General features: G+C 42.0%; 1 protein-coding gene across 2 annotated transcripts in view; it reads left to right on the forward strand.

Annotated features, from left to right (window-relative positions):
- Positions 1-794: 794 nt before the first annotated feature.
- slc24a4b (solute carrier family 24 member 4b) overlaps positions 795-15,512 on the forward strand; it is a 42,478-nt gene continuing 27,760 nt past the window's right edge. The window contains exons 1-2 of one of the 2 annotated variants that reach the window (XM_065963703.1): positions 795-1,665; positions 9,631-9,738. In XM_065963703.1, coding sequence (XP_065819775.1) covers positions 1,503-1,665; positions 9,631-9,738 — 271 coding nt within the window. In that variant the 5' untranslated portion in view covers positions 795-1,502. The remainder of the gene's footprint in view (positions 1,666-9,630; positions 9,739-15,512) is intronic. The other variant, XM_020628207.3, reaches the window with a different exon arrangement.

Raw genomic sequence — 15,512 nt, forward strand, 5'->3', positions numbered from 1 at the left:
TAGCTAACACCAAATATCAAGAGTCCTTAGTTGGCCTGCAGAGTTGACACATTTTTATGGCTGCCAACTATCAAACAACAATTACGAGTGTAGCTGGGGCTAAATCCAACTCACTCAGCATTTTAATCTGACATGTACAGTCGTAGGAAATTCATAGCACTTAAGAAGTGAGGTTAAATGCATTTCTTGATTTACAGCACAATTGATTTTTTTTTTTTCCTCATTATGGTAATTGTTTGGCCCAGTATAGTCACACTCTCTGCAGGGCATATTTTACCCACATTTATTTCACTACTGGCACACTCACATAAAGGTCCCCTCTCATTATGCAGTATGGTCAAACAGCGGTGTTTGTGTGAAGCTGTTTTTCATGAAAAGCCATTTCAAAAAACTCAAAGAAACCTTCTAGACACTCAGAAATCATTTCATCATCGCAGATTGTTGCCCGCAAGCCTGAAGATCTATAACCTCAATTATTGAGCATGGTATGAGGAAAGCAGGTGAGTTATTAAAGGGACCAAGAGAGATATTGGATTTGGCTTCATAACACATAGCAGCTGTGGTGGTGGTGGTGGGACTCGAGTGTTCTGAGAGTATAACTCCAACCTTTTCACATTTGATCCCACGCATAAATAAGGCTGAAGATTTTCAGGTGTCCTGGGGGTTTCACAGTGGACAGCAGAGAAACCAAAGAAGAAGACAAAAAAAAAAAAAAAGGCATGTTTTTCTACTGGCTGTTTGCTCCTCGGGAAAGTTAAAGGGGCCCGGTCTCATTGGACGCATAGTAAGAGAGCAGCTGGATGCAAAGAGGGAGCTGATCTCTCACCAACCAGCTCGGCTCTCTCTTTTTTTTTTTTTTTTTCTTCTTCTTCTTCTGCACAGAGGAGGCATTCACGTGAAGGGGGGAGGCGCCCGAGCCAAGCGAGCGGCACGACTGCTGCCCGAATCCCAACAATTAACCTTGATGAACACAGATTGGTTTCACTTATCAGGCGCAGGTGCGTGGAGGATTCGGCGATACGGCGCAGCTGAGCCATCCCATGTTTACGACCGGACACTGACGCATTTGATGCCAAACACAGAAACTACACGGATTGAGGATATTGCAGCTGATTATTATTTTTCCTTCCTCACGGGACGGGGCGCACATTGCAATGGGAGCCTGTCAGCTACTCACCTTTCGAATTCAGGAGCACTGAATTGATTTGGAGACGTATATCGGAATTTGACCGCCGTGTCATTGCCCAGCGTACCAGTTTGTCTTCTTAGCGGCGGAGACAAGAAGGAGGGGGAGAAACTGTCCGCTTCACTACTCTTCATATAGGCGCCCTGGACGGCTTGAAATGAGGACCACATCCCGGCTGTGCTCCGTGTGAAGAAGAGGCAGAAGCGGGGCGGCAGTTCTTTTTTTTTTTTTTTTTTTTAATTTTTCTTTCTTTTCTTTTCTTTCGACTCTCAAGGGCGCAAAAAAACAAAAGTGGCCGCCGGGCCGAGCTGCGAACATGGAGCGGGACGACACCGACACCGTGAGCGCGTCCAAAAAGACAATAATCGCGAAGATATTTAAAGTTCGCAAGAGGAGGGAGATGCTTTTCGTGCAGGTGTGCTTCATCTGCAGTGTCCTCTTCGTGGCGTGGAGCATGTCTGCGCTGTTGACCAAGACAGGTGAGTGTGTGTGTGTGTGTGTGGAGGGGAGGGAGGGAGGGAGGGAGGGAGAGAGAGAGATGCACCGGGGCACGGGGAGCTGAAGACGGGGAAGAAATCTGCAGTCAAATCATGCACCACCGCCAATATGATTCAGAATGTATAGAGCTGTAGCTTGCACTGGTAGCGGAAATGCGCTTTAATGTCAAGGGCATCGCAGCAACCCGTTTTATTCGTGTCTATGTTCATGCAGAAACAGGGTCCATCGTCCTGTCCGAAATGCATGCGATGCCTCCGACTGGGGTGCCCAGCTCATTCAGATGGAAGTGTGCAGTTTGCATCCAAATGTAGCAAATAACTCTGTGTGAGATGTCGTAAATTCACATGCACATGTTAAGGTCAGGTCGTTTTTTTTTTTTTTTTTGTTTTGTTTTTGATCTTGATCTAAATATTGGAGCACACATGCGTCTGTTTGTCAGTGTATGCCGCAGTGTGCGCGCCGTGGCAGCGGCACGTTTTTAATTTGAGAGGCAGGCTCATAATCACGGCGCACGCACACTTCATGCTCCACATGCACACACACCAACCAGCCAGCCAACCCCAGACGAATGCAATTCTGTTCATGGTTTGTCTGGCTTCCCCCCCCCCCTCCTCCAAAATCTGTCCCATTATTTTAGCTTTTGGAGCAGACGCATCGTCAGTAAGAGCACACTGGAGCTCAGACTCGTGCTTTTTAATGCTGGCATGATCGCTGCTGCTGGCCCAGGGCTTCACACACACACACACGCACACACAACATCGCGCACACTGGATCACCTTAATCACACCCGAGCAGCAGCAGCATCACGCTTCCAGGTTCCGCATGGTCATCGAGGGATGTTGATGTTTTTACGCAGAGGCAACTGATGATCATTTAAATTGGGGTGGAGGAGGTGGTGGGGTAAACATTGGGGGATGCTTTGCTGAATCTTGCAATATTCATAGCTGATGCCCGAGGTGTGCGCTGAGCAAACGACTCAGATGGCTGATCATGCGTGATGCCCGCATGCTGGCACGCGCGCACACTCGCACTCCAGACAACATACCCTTCCACGCGCATGCACACACACACAGGCACGTCCAAACTCTTACCTCGGGCCCGTGCCAACACACGCAGAGCATCCCACACAGCCTCACACACAGTTATGTAATCTAACGACCAACCTTGACATTTTGCTGGTGAAGAATGATATCTGACACAGCAGCGGGATCAGAGGTTAACTAGACGAAACACTGCCTCAGGGGAGTTCATGTGAAGGGAACAATAAGACAGTGTCAACATGGATTTTGGAAACATTTTGCTGCATGCGTATACAAACCATTTTTGGCTGCAGAAGAGGGGCTCTGTTATCCCCCCCCCCCCCCCCCCCCTTCTCAATGCCTCTAACCCTGAACCCAAGACCCGGACCCTGACCTGGGATCCATCCATCTGCAAACACTTAGTATAGCTGCGTTGAATTATTTAGCTCTGGGGACTGTCAGCATGCCAACACATGTATCAGGACTTTTATTAATTACATTAAAAACAACAAGAGGCTTAAAAGATTATCCTGGAGTGATATCATACATGCCAGTGCAAATCTGTTATCTCCAAAAGCACCCACTGGGAGCCAAAGTAACCCACATCCCCTCCAACTCACACCCACCCACCACTGGTTACTAATGGCTTGCCTTTTTCTTTTTTTTTTTTTCCACATTTAATCAAGTTTGCCTGACTCACGCAGTGATTGTCATGTGAGGGAATTTTACAGAAGCTGTTTCTCGTGAGCTTCAGCCTCTCTGACCATGTGCGGGGAGCTGGAGCAGCAGCGGTGGTGGTGGTTGTTGTTGTGGTGTTTATAGTGGGAGTTCAAGGTGACACACATGAGAGGGAGGGGAAAAAAAATCTGTGCGTATCCATAAGAACCAAAAGCTCTCAACCATAATCAGATCTACCTAATTGAATATCCGTGGCCTTCTCATCATTCAGCCATCACTACAGGAACAAGCATTTGTCATGTCAGTGTAAAAAAAACAAAAAAAAAACAACCTGCGCCCTGTGTGCATAACCGATTTGATTGATAGCAGTGTGTGGGTGTGTTGATGTGCTGAACAGCCCAGATGGATGGGATTTGATGTACTACTCCTGGGTTACATCTCCATAAAGAGGGGTGGGGCATGACATGCTGTCATGCATGCTGATCGGGCTAAGTTTGTGTGTGTGTGTGTGTGTGATGGTGCTTTGCATGAGGGAGAAGAACAGGTGTCTTTGAGAAGCAGGGCAGGGCTCGGCTCTGACAGGTAGCTGCAGCAGGCTGACGAAACAGGGAGGAGGAGGAGGAGGAGGAGGAGGAGGAGGAGGGGGGGGCTGGAGATGTTTTTGGCAGCAGAAAGGTGAATACTATTCTAAGGAGAGCCATGCTCACCGCACAGGAGGATTGATGAATGCTTGTCCTTGGTCCATCCTCCTGCTGAGCAGACCAGGAGGATGGCATTACCACTGTGCTGTTGTTGCTCACACATTCCTCCCTCCCTCTGCCGCTCAGTATAGAGATCTACTCACAACCTTTTTATCCCATTAGTCATTTATTTGTTTACAGGCCATGTAGTGCCTATAATGTTGCATTTCTTTGCACTTCAGTTATGGAATATGTTTTCATGTTGGCTTTATGCCACGTGTGTATCAAACAATGTAAACACTGTCAGATGTAAGAAAGCTTGAGGCACACATGTGATCTTCAACTACGGCTAAAACACTGATGTTGAATGTTCTCTTTTTATATTGGCTGTAGCTTATGATGAATGATTTTTCCTAACTTAAATCTGCCCGTTTTCCTTTTTTTGATTCACAACTTGGCCCACAAAACATCAGAAAATACAACATATCCTTTTTACTTCAGATGTTTGTTGTCAAAGTTTTAAAATCTGAACATGGAAGAGTAGTTGACAACTGATTATTTCTTGATCAAAACAACGATTAACAAACTAAATGTTGCGATTGTTGTGCGAGCCACTTTCAGCGATCATGCAAAAAAATCATTATTTGTATAACGCCAATTCATAACAAGTGTTCTCTCGAGTTGCACTGATTTTGTGACTTACAGCAAACATAGGAAGAAGAACCTGGCCTCAAAAGCTTATTTGCTATGAAATAAACATAGTGTCACTCAAACTGTTCAAACAAATATCATGCTATACAAGTTGTCAAACCTTTAAGTGACCCCAATTGTTAATATATTACGAGCTTCCCAGCCTGAAGTTTTACATTCATTAACATATGAAATGGGGATTTACGACAGAGATCTCGGACCATCTTAAAGAAAAAAAAAAAATCAAAATTTCAAGCTCAAACTTGTAAATTTACAAGATTAAATTTGTAAATCAATTTGAAGTAGGTTATGTAAATTATTATTATGAGAGGTTGAAAGCCCCAACACAACTAATCAGATATTTCTGTCAAACTGTTTTTTACAGACTACACAATGAATTAGTTTATTTCCTTATTAGTGGAACCTTTAGTAAAGTATAACTTCACAAGATGCTCCATGTTTGTCATTTTCGAACAGGAAAACTATAGACTAAAATAACAACATTAAGTTTGTTAATTTAAAGAATAGAATTACTTTATTGATCCCAAACTGGGAAATTGTGGTAATAATTATGACTTAATTCTTGTAAATCTGGCTTTGGCATATTAAAAAACAAAAGAATCACAATGATATTATCTTGAGCTTATTCAAGGAAGTAGCCTTTGAATATTTTTGGTTTTCCTTTAGCTGTATCTTTGAAATGTCTAGTTGGTGCGCAATCTTCAGAGAAAGTCTTACTTTCATTCCAGATCAGAAACTCCTCCTCATTGGCCACAGTTTCCATAATGTGAGTTTTAGCCCTCTTAAATCAGTATCGATCTCAAAAAATTCCCATATTGCTGTGGCTCTAGAAATTAATCACCCTTGAAATCGAAAAAAATCCAAATCAACACAAAGTTAAATCACGGGATCCTTGGCAGGTTTAAATCCGCAAAACTCCTCTGATATTCATCCACATAGCAGATTTCTTACTGATAAACAACCTGAGGTGAACTATAGGGTTATTTAAAAACCACCAAATTCTTTGTGAACTCGAAACACTGCGGTCATTAAACATGGGGAATAAGATGCTTAATCAAAGTGAGTCATGCCCACAGATGACTGCAGCCCTTATTTTACCTCCAGCCTGCCTAGAAGTCCACTGACACAATCATGTCCTCATTTTTTTTTTTCCCCCTTTCACATGCTTGGCAGCCGGCGGGGGGGGGGGGGGGGCGCAGTACAACAAACAGCCCAGTTATATGCATGAAGACAAACACACTCGTCCTGGTTTATTTGATTGTCCAGGAAACAAAAAAGATCCTGTTTGAAAAACACAGAATTTCATTGCTGTGGTCAAAAGATTCCACACATAACTAGTTGAAGAAATTTCAATTAGGCCTCGGTGTAGCTCTTTGATTTAGATCTTTTATGAAGTCAGGGACTGTTTTCCAAAACATCGCAATAACCCGCTCTGTCCAACCAGTTTGTTGTGTTAATGTGAAATATGAGCCCCTGTGCCCAACGCATGACTCTTTTTATTGCACAGTGTGACCACAGTGATCATCTCCTGGCAAAGCGTCCACATGTTTGTGTTTAAAAAAAAAAAAAAAAAAAAAAATTGGCATCAGTGTCTTTCCCCTGCGATTAGATTGGACAGTGTTTTATTGTGTCACTAAATGACACACAGAAAATTGGAGACCAGAGTCAGCAGAGGAGTGAAAGATAGCTGGTTAGTGAGGATAAACAGGTTGGAGCGATGACTGCAGGCCTCTGTGTCGTGGATTGGAGAGCTGTGGGAAGCAGCTGCAGTTGCCTCATGAACAGTCTGTTGGTCCAGCGCCTGCTGATCGCCAGGCTGTCCGACCGTACAGGATTGAAAGGCATTTAATGAAGACCTTTCTGTGTCATGAGCATCAAAACTACCATCAGGTACAGGTAGATGTCTCCAGGAAATGGCAAACAGGAACATGGGAGAGTATGTGCAGTGCCAAATAAAATCATAGGACCCCCCCCCCCCCGCCCAAAAAAAGTCCCACAAACCATTAAACCACATGCATCGATTTAGGGTTACCATGTACTGCCCACATGTGTCCAAAATTAACACCTACCGATAGCAGGCAATAAATCTTTGAACTGACACATGCATAATACCAGACAAACATGTGGGTGATGTTGTGAAATTATCAGTTTGTTCAGGTGAAGGCACCAAAAGGATTTAGAATATAATTGTTGTTAGGGGTAAAATCGGCTTGCTTGTTACATCAGTAAAGTTACGTAAGTGAGTTATATCACGTACACAACACAAAGTGACCTTGGGACTGTAAGTTGACCTTGACCTTTGGTTTCTCTGGCACCCGTATCTCCTGTGTTATGTTTTTTTTATTGCCCATCACAGGTTTAAAATGGGTATTGCAGTTTAAATTAAAAACATTGGAGAGAGCTGTCTCCCCCGGCTCCCCCACCTCCTTGGAGTTGGTGTGCACGCAGGTTGCCATGTTGCAGACAAAGAAGCTTCAGTGTTTAGCTCTGCATCAGATCTGCAACCTATCTGCATTCTAACCTCCCTCAATTTTGCTAAAGCATCTCCAATATAGATCCTAGTTTTACCATGTTTCTGCTCGTGGAGCCTTTAAGAAAATTTAGAGGCTTTTATAGGTCGGGTACAATCAGTAATGTGAACCAGTTCGCTTGCCAGCCTACATCACTGCAACACTTGTTGGTTTGCCGATTAACTGGCAACCGAGAGGTGTTCAAACGGCCGTGTTGAAGTGCCTTAAAATCGTCTACTTTTCTGGTCAAAACAAAATCAAATCAAACCATTACGGACCGGAATCAAAACGTAGGAGGACATACTGGCTGCTGCATTGCTGTCAGAGAAGCTTAGCTTAACTGAGCACATTTCCTCAATGTCAGATGATATAATAAGGTAATTTTATGATTAAATTGAGTAGATATCTTAAATATTGCTTCTTGAAGTATGTAACCCACAACAGACTTTACATCTCCTGTTGGCTGTAGAGATCATTTAAGTGTCATTCAGCACAATTTAATTTCCCATCATTTAAATACCTCAATTAGTCCCATTTCTCTCAACATCATTGTTCCCAGTCACACAATACAGCCTGAGACAAAAAAAAAAGAAAAAAGAAGGCAACAAGTACAGCTGTGGAGGGTTTTAGCAGATTAACAGGCTGACATTTAAACACAGCTAAAAGCAAAGTGAATGGTCTGCTTCAGTTTGTTGGATGGTGCGTGTCGGCTGTTTGTGTAAACAGCCTGCTGCTTGGTAACTGATCCATCAAAACAACGCTCAGGCTGATAATGTGATACCGTGTGTTTGCTTTCCTCAGGCAATCAAAGAAATGAGAAATGACTGCTTGAAATTACAGCCAAAGGAACATGTAACTTGTCTGAAATTAAGTCAGTAAATTATAACATAATAATCAGTAAATGAATGAAATATTCTGTCAATTCTTGAGGAGTCTTTTAATCATTACAATTAGTGAATGTGAACATGTGGGCCTTTTCTGGTTGTCTTTGGTGACTCTGATATTATTCTGACGATTGGTTGTATGAAACCATAGACTGCATAACACATGGAACTAGTCTCGGTGATGTCACCCTTTTGGTTTCTGAAACAGGTTGTTGAAATTGAACGATGGCGGTCGCCACATTGAAAAGGCTGTCACAATTTTCACTTTTGGCCATAGTAACGGGGAAAGAGGTAGAGTGGAGGGAAGGCTTGATCCTCATGGCAAACGGCTACAATGTACAGTCACACGACTAATTATGCACAACGTCTTGCCTTCGCTGTGAATGGGACTTTGGGGGCTTTTAGAGCCTGTCTCAATTGGACACTCGAGGATCTGCAGTTCTTTTGGACTTCCACATAACACCAAAGCAAGCCTCCTATGGCCTTAATTCACAAATTGTAGGGCATTTAAAAGTACTTCCTGTCATTTTCTTTTAGACTCTAACCGACAACTTCAGATCAAAGAAGTTTCTAAACTAAATATGAGGGGTGAGCACGTCTGCATTGCAACATACCAGTTTAAGTAAAATAATATTGGTGTATTCCTTACTCAAGGTCTTATATATTCGATATATATAGATGTTTTATGCCCGGGAATGTCCCTTAATGTCTTTGCACTGTTAAGAGAAAGATATGGTTCAATTTGTAACTCTTAAATTGCTGTGTTGACCTCCTTTGTTGTTAACCATCACTTCCTCAAAGTTGTCACCAGAATGGAAATCAGGAGTGCTCATAGGGAGACACTCACTCACATGGTGAGGGTGACATGAACCAGCGCTGAGATCATGTGAGTCAACTGCTGCATGAATGTCTTCCACCCCTGTTACGCAAGAATGAAAAGGCAGACAGTTTGTCTGCCGATGAACAATAAGACAGCCTCTGAATTCAGACACGAGTCGATATTGAGATGCTTTTTTTAAAAAGTGGTCCACAGCTTGTTTTGACTGATTTTATGTAAGAGATTTGGGACTGCATGTCCTCATTACGGCGGCTTAAGAGCAGTTTAATGAAAATTTCAACTTGTTTGCTTCTCAAAAAAAACCATAATTGCACATCAGCAGCTGTATGTTGATGTATGTTTGATGTCTTAAACTTAAAAAAGTTCCTCTCTACAGGATCACAGAGAGGGAAACTAATCTACAGGAATGACTGTGATCATTATTTTATTTTGGGTACAAGAGCGACGATAATCGTTGAAAACTGAGTTTCCAGGTTTCCCTGCAGCAAAAAAAAAAAAAAAAAGCTTTTAGATTTGCTGCAGCTGATCTTCAGCATTAACCTCAGGAATTATGTATGCTGTAAAATTTCTCCATAGCTCAAAGATATTTTTATTTGATGATTGTGTGTTTTTGTGTTCTTTTGCAGGCCATGGCATGATAGTGGAGGGATATCCGGATACTGAGCACTGGGGAAGACGGCTAATGGCCTCGGCACTAGAGAATGAAACGGAGCCTAAGAACTGTTCATCGCCAGGTATGCTAATGAGATTGCTGTTTCTCCATTCACCCTTTTTTCTTTTTTCTTTTTTCTTTTTTCTTTTTTTTAACTACAATGCATTAAATGACTGTCGTTTGAAAAGCTTTGCTCATAGTGATGAACCAACACAAGAGTTTTCAACGGATTCTGCAGCTCACTTCTGTTCCAAAAAGTGCTTTAGTATCTTTTGGTGTGTTGTTTTGGTTCCCTTATGCAACTTGTTTTTTTCAAATGTTTTCACCGTCATTGCTCTCACCAGTTGAATTGCCACACAGAAAGGTGACTACAGTGTTTTTATCCAAGCAAAAAAGTCCTAAAATGCTACTGCATGCCAACCCTGTCACGCAACGGCAGCTGGTAATTTGAAGCACAGCATTTGATGCAAAAAGTCCAGATAATTCCTTTGAAAAGTTCTGTTTAGGGAACAAAAACAATTTAAAGGCGGAGTTAATGTCCAACATAACTCTCTGAAGAGGACACAATTAAATTCTCATGTTGTTTGATGTCTGCTGGAGATGAAAACCAGCTACTGTTAGCTAACACATTAGCCACAACAACACAATGAGGTGACAATGAAACCAATTAACTCTCCATCAAATAAGTAATTTGACACTAATGCTATGCAGTCCAGATCGTGTGCAAATAAAAGGAGACAAAGACAAATGAAGTCTTTACTAAGACCTTTTAAGACAGGAAAATCTTTTCAAATACAATTTAGATTCTTAAAAGATTTGTTTATCTTGATCTTTGCGCACAAAGCTCAGAATCTGCCAATTAATGCACACGGCACGGCGATAACAGTCTGAAGATCAATAGATGACTTTGGGTCAACTCTGACGAAGAAACAACAACAACAACAGAACTTTAATTAAAATGCATGGAAAAAGTCAAAGTAACAGCCATTAGTTGTGAAGCTTTTTGGATTGATGCTGCTTTAATTCACCTCCTGGTCGGGCCACTATTGTTCTGACTCAGTTTGGATCACTTCTCTGTAATAAGCACTGAGAGAGCTATTAAAAGGCTGCAGTATTGATTATGTTACAGCAGCTCGAAAGGAAAGCAGCGTTCTCTATAATTAGTTATTCTGGACTGTATGCTGACGGATCCACTCACACTGCTGACATCCGCACCTCCTGCCAGAAACATCAAAGCTGACTTTCTCGGGAGAGAACTGATTTGAAAAGGTGCACAAGCACATGGACAAAGCATTTGTGTGCCTTTGTTTTACATTTGCATGTCATTTGAATTTCCTCCGACTTGACTTCAGCTCTGAGTGTTCCTGCGGCGTGACCCTGTGGGGAAGAAGCAAGAGCTGCCGGGGTCAGGGGTTTAGTCCCATGAGGCCATTTCAGGATACTGTCTGCTGCTGTGAAGTACATTGAAGTAAATATATCACGCAGAAACGGTAATCATGAAAGGAAAACATAAACTCACAAGAATCTGGGCGAAGAGCAATATAGCAGTCAAATACAAGTTGTAAACATATTTTTTGGGCCATTTTTGCCATTTTTTTTAACTTTGGGGGTGGGGTGGGGGGGGGGGGGGATGATGTCCAGCAAAGGGCCGAGGTCTGATTTGAACCTATGGCTGCTGCGACATAGCCTCTCTGCACATGGGGCGCTAGACATAACCGCTAGGCTATCCGGCACCGCTACAGACAAATTTAAGTTGATTTAAAAAAGACTCAGTAACAGAATAAAATAATCATGATCTCTTATCTGAGGTATTCAAATAATGAAGATAACATGAGAGGTATTATATGTTTTGTATGGTTTTCTTCATCCCACTGTTCAGCAAGTGGTCATTTTTCCAGATTCACAAGGTGTATTACTCCTGTTTTAATTGTGGCTTTACTCCTTGATTGTACTTTTGACTTTTAGGGAAAAATTGTTTTGAATTAAAAAAAAACAAACAAACAACAACCTCCAAATCCGAAGTCATAAAGTGGAAATTTATCAGGACTTAAATGTCTATTTTCTTTCCTTACTGGGTTGAGTAATCATTTGGTTAAGTGTGATGCAGCTCAACATTGGGACATGTATTAGTGTTTGTGTTGACTAGCACACGGAGGACGACACCAGGGGGGCAGATCATTTAGGAAGTGATTTGAACATGTACATTTTTAAAAACATTTTTTTTAGCAGCAACACAAGTGACAGATTCCCTCAGGGTCCACTGACTCACTGCTGCTGTCAACTGCTTTGTCATTTAAAGAAAAAGAGGGGACACATGAATGATTGTTGAGCTACTATGAGTAATTCAGCATTGTGGCCATTTCAAATGCAAACTTCTCCGGAGTCCCAGTCCCTTTTTTTTGAAAATGAGCGCCAAATGACAAGATTATGTGCTGAAAGTTTTCCCTCTTATCCTCCAGGATTACGTTCTTTTTTCTTTTTTTTTTTTTTTTTCATTCAAATGTCTTTGTCAGTGAAGGCTCCAGGCTGTACTTCACCTTCAACACATTCCTCACCGGCTCTGGTCCTCCTTTGTATCACCCCCTCTGTGCTGCTGGTCAGTGGGAGCTGGTCATATGACTCTTTAGTTCTTGGGTCTCGTGAATAATCCTGTTGTAGTTTAAGACTTCAGACATGTCAGCTGACACTGGCCGTTATTAAAGACTGTTATGAAGAGGCAAAGGATTTTTTTTTTTACTATTTGCATTTACATTAATAAAATACTTCAACAAATAATTTAAACCTGAAAACATATTCTCTTTTTTTTATTTGCACCTGTTCTCCCCATGTGTACGACACATGTACTTGTTCTCGGGAGGGTTGATCGTGTTCTAGGAGTTTTTATGTGGGTCATATGAGAAATCACTCAATAAGCATTAACACATTTGGACTCAATTCATGCAACGTTTCATAATAAGCTGATTATTTTTTTTGGTCAGTTAAAATCACACAAGGAGCTTTATCCGTCACATGACTCGTGGATTTGATTTAAAGAAAACTGAAATTTAGTTTAGGCTTTTTTGTTTTGAGAATTTCTGGACTATGGCTTTGCACTCACAGACTCTGGATGTTGAGATTTAAGAAATGCTGTGTAAAGCTTTGCAAAGAGGAAAAAAAAAAAATATTATTTGACCGTACTGTGTGTAAAAACCGGAACTGTCAACCTAGATTAGTTGTTGCTGATGTCATAGGGATCTATTTTATCTGTTCAACAGCTAACATGCACTCAGTGTTTTCTCATGCTTATCAGAATATTCTGAAAAAAAGGGCCAGACCGACATGGGATTTTTTTAGGGGCCTATATCGATAATGGGGAGAGAACAAAATCTGATACCGATATATCGGCCGACATATTTTTTAGATCCATGTCCGATTTGTAGAGATAGATATACATTTATTGCGTTGATCTTTCAGATGCAGTTATCAAACACTTGTAGAAAAGATACTCAGTATAAGGAAGACAAGATGGTCACTCTGGAACTTGTAATCCATTTAACATACTCTGCTGGTGACAGAGAACTGATGGATTAATACAATGAAACTCAAATGCTCTTTGACTGGTGAATAAATCGAGTAATATCAGCGCATATCTGATAAATTAGCCGATACTGACACTGGATAAGCTAATATCAGCTGATAATATCGCTGGCCGATTATTCGGTCGGGCTCTACCTCATACGCAAAACAGAACCCCAGAAAGTCAGTGAATATTTTGGGACCCAGCTTGTTGCCAGACTTGGTTTCGTCTTCCGCAGTAACAAGGCTTATTTAAAGCTCCCAAGAGGGACTTCTGATTGTGTCGATTTAGCCGCCTCCTTTTCAAAAACTGTATCTTTTTTTTAATCTCTTAACTGATTTTTTTGCCCTGTACACATGAAAGTTGTGTTTTCAAACAAAACCTCTCATCCTGCTCTCTTTTAACCATCGAATGTATCACTTGTCAAGAATCTTTTCTTTGGAAAATATAAATAAAGCTGTTTCGGCAGCATGTATCTAAACACTTTGTCCGACACCTTCCCTCTGACCGCTCTTTCCAACGTTAAAAGTAAGGGCAGAAAAACACCTCGCAGGAGGCCAGAGCAAAGCCCGGCTGTCTTTTTTTTTTAAAGATGTATTTTTTGCCTTTTTATTTTAGAGATGGGACGGAAATCAAATAGAGAGAGAGAGAGAGAGAGAGGGGAATGATATGCGGGAAATGAGCCACAGGCTGAATTTGAACCTGGGCCGTCCGCTTCTGTACATGAGGCGCATTACCAAAGAACACATATTACATAAAGCTGTCCCAATGTGGGACACACATATTTACAGACTGCTGTCACTTGGGCTCAACAGCTAAACTTCAATCCTTGCATCAGTACGCAAATGTGCTTCTTAACAAAATTAAAAGGAACAGACATATTTTTAATGTCTTTTTTTTTTTTTTTTTTTTAATCTAATGGAGAAAATCAGTTCATAGTCTTTGCTTATTTTGGGACCGGAGATTGCCAGCATTCCTAATCCAGACAGAACAAAATCACACTTTATGTAAGATGTGAGCATTAGTAAAATGTTTTTGTTTTTCAAGAGAGAATATGAGTAAGACTTTCAGCTGGTCGACTTTGAAAGTGGAAGGACAAACTCCACATTTCCCAAGTTCCCATGTTGATGGACGTGGAAGTCTCCCAGTTTCTCATTTGTGTGTTCTTCCCGATTCTCTGAGCAGTTGTTTGTCCAGAGCTGAAGATGCAGCAGTGATGGCACTGGCGGTGTGCAGCTCCTTCAGGGGGGAATCTCTTGCCGTTGATGGACCCGGCCTTGATTGGATGAGAATTATTATTGGGAGGCTTTTGGTTTTATGCTGAGTGTGTGCAACATCTGAAGCGCTGTTTAATTAAGCCGCTGTTTGTGGGCTGCATAGATTAGACTCGGCATGCATTTGTCTCCCTGCCTTCCCCTCATCATTATTTCTGTGATCAGCAAGGGAGCCCTTCATGGGGCTTCACTGGGTGCTAATGTTGTGCTGCTTGTCCTGAGACTTGTGCTGCGAGGGCACCATTCATCACGAGTGCCTCTTTTATTGGCCGTAACTCTCAGGGAAGCACAAGGTGCTGTCCAAACTGTTTTTTTATGCTCCTGCTCGACTATAATACGTGCCTGTAATTTACAAAAGAGTGCAGCACAAGAGTCCCATATAACCTCTGATTATTCCTTACTCAACAGTCACATGCAGACTTTGAGTCATACCACCCCTGAGACGCTTTCCCCGGTCCCATGACGGATGACACATGTGCTCTAATTTAGCACCTAAATCTGACAAGTTACAAAACCTCCGGAACAACAGTGTTTTCTATTCGTGTTCCCATGTTTTACTGCGAGCTCCGCCAGGCTGTGCGAGGAGATGCGTGTCTGCTGAGGAAAAGACTTGAGGTTTACTCGGGGACACAGAATATTAGATTATGCTCCCTCATATGTTACCCCTCCCCATGTGGGACAAACTGATGCCAACTATGCAGCACAGAATATTGGAGAGGGGGCAGCGCGGCGTGGCTAATGTCCTGTAGGAGGAATCATTCGCTTTTAATAAAGATGCGGCTAATGCCATAGATTGAAACCTCCCACCTAATTGGCCTGGGTGCATGCAGACAACGGTGCGGAAAGCAGACGTTAACAACAAAAGAGGTTTTAGCACAGTTTCTACAATGTGTTAATCTGACAGGATTTGATTCTAGAAGTTTTAGATACGGCTCTAACCTGCACAAAGGCAAGAAGCTGAACATGCTGCATGTTGGGCATGAGTCATAATATAGGTGTTAAGGAATTGAAGGTAATCCTACACAT

This window comes from Labrus bergylta, chromosome 15 (assembly GCF_963930695.1).
Source record: "Labrus bergylta chromosome 15, fLabBer1.1, whole genome shotgun sequence".
NCBI classification, from domain to species: domain Eukaryota; kingdom Metazoa; phylum Chordata; class Actinopteri; order Labriformes; family Labridae; genus Labrus; species Labrus bergylta.